Source organism: Elephantulus edwardii, unplaced genomic scaffold, assembly GCF_000299155.1.
Source record: "Elephantulus edwardii isolate Elephantulus edwardi_28Jun2011 unplaced genomic scaffold, EleEdw1.0 scaffold00332, whole genome shotgun sequence".
In the NCBI taxonomy this organism is placed as follows: domain Eukaryota; kingdom Metazoa; phylum Chordata; class Mammalia; order Macroscelidea; family Macroscelididae; genus Elephantulus; species Elephantulus edwardii.
The window spans coordinates 1,075,595-1,077,039 of NW_006400082.1; the positions used below are offsets into that span (position 1 = coordinate 1,075,595).

Below are 1,445 nucleotides of genomic sequence, written 5' to 3' on the forward strand. Positions count from 1 at the left end.
CCGCGCGGCCCTCGTTGACCAGGTCGGTGAGCGCGCGGTACCAGCCTTCCTGCTCCTGCTCGTTCTCCGCCGCCACGGCGAAGTACTCGTCCTTGGTGTAGAGGGCGATGAGGTACTTGTGCTTGGCGTCGGCGCGCTTGTTGATGTTGAGGCAGCAGTCGAGCGCGATCACCCGCTTCGGGGCCCCCGACTTGTTCTTCCACTTCTTCTCGTTCTCGTAGTACTCGAGCCGGGGGGGCTGCGGCGGCTGCCCCCCGCCCGCGCTCCCCGCCGCCTGCTCGTCGCTGCCCGCGCCGCCCCCGGGGCCGCGGAGCACGAAGAAGCGCTTGTGTCCGTGCTTCTGCTTCCTCAGGTAGCCGCACTTCCGCACGCTGTGGTTGTTGTTGTTGTTGTTAAGGTTGGGGCCGCCGCCCCCCGCGCTCCCGCAGCCGCCGCCGTCGCCCGAGGCTCCGGCCGGGGTGAGGAGCCCGTTCGGCAGCGGGCTCGCCATCCTAGGTGCTTCGTTCGGTCCTGGCCACCCCAACCCAGTTGTGGATGGGGGGGAGGGGGTTAAAAGAGGGAGGGGAGGCGCGGGCTGGGGGCGCGGCTCCCCCGATCGCCCGAAAGACCGTCCCTCCTGCCGAAAAGGTGGAGGGAGGAAAAAAAAAAAATCAAGTGAAAAGAACCAGAGGAAGATAACACGCTGTGGCGTAGCGCCCCTCCGGGCTTCAGCCGCCTCCGGGGGTCTCCCTGAGGATGCCCAGATCGCAGTCGGCAGCCGTCTCCCCAAGCCCAACTTGTCGCGGCCGCTCCCTCTCCAGGGTCTCTGGCTGCGCGGCCGCCTTGGGTAACTCGCTAGATGGGGAGGTAGTCCGGGTCCCCGAGCTGCCAAACGCCGCTGCCGGGCCGGAGCCTAAGCCGTCCGCGACTGCACTTGTGCTGTGGCCGCCGCCTTCTCCGCACTGCACTCCCGGGAACCAGGGTGCGCGCGGCCGCCGCCACCGGAGCTGCTGCTGCTGCTACTGCTGCTGCCAACGGCGAGTCCTGCTCGTCTGGGTCCCAGTTGAACAGTGAGTAACACATCGCGCACCGAGTGACTGAACTAAGAAGAGCAAAACAACATGTGACTCGGCGTTACGCAGGCACACACACGAGCGCGGGGCCGGCGGCCGCTCCTCCCCCACCCGCAGCTCTATTGGCGGCCGCGCCCCTGGACGGACAGCACCCGCAGCCAATCGCGCAGCGGGGCCAGCAGCGGGGCGGGCCCGGCGCCCCCGCCCTCCCCCGCCGCCGCGCCTCGCTCGCCTCCTTTCTCCTTCAGTTGCTTTTCCCGCCCGTCCCCTCCCCCTCCCCCTCCCTCGGAGGACGCAGGGCCCGGGAAAGGGGTGGGGGCCGGGCAGCCCCGGTGCCTCATTAATCAGAAGCTTGTTGTTGATGCACGCGGAGGAAATGCCACCCAGAGCGTG

At 68.6% G+C, this 1,445-nt stretch overlaps 1 protein-coding gene across 1 annotated transcript in view; it reads right to left on the reverse strand.

Annotated features, from left to right (window-relative positions):
• LOC102870122 (insulin receptor substrate 2-like) overlaps positions 1–490 on the reverse strand; it is a 4,193-nt gene extending 3,703 nt beyond the window's left edge. The window contains exon 1 of the mRNA XM_006901564.1: positions 3–490. Within this exon, the coding sequence (XP_006901626.1) occupies positions 3–490 (488 nt within the window). The remainder of the gene's footprint in view (positions 1–2) is intronic.
• Between the last annotated feature and the right edge of the window lie 955 nt (positions 491–1,445).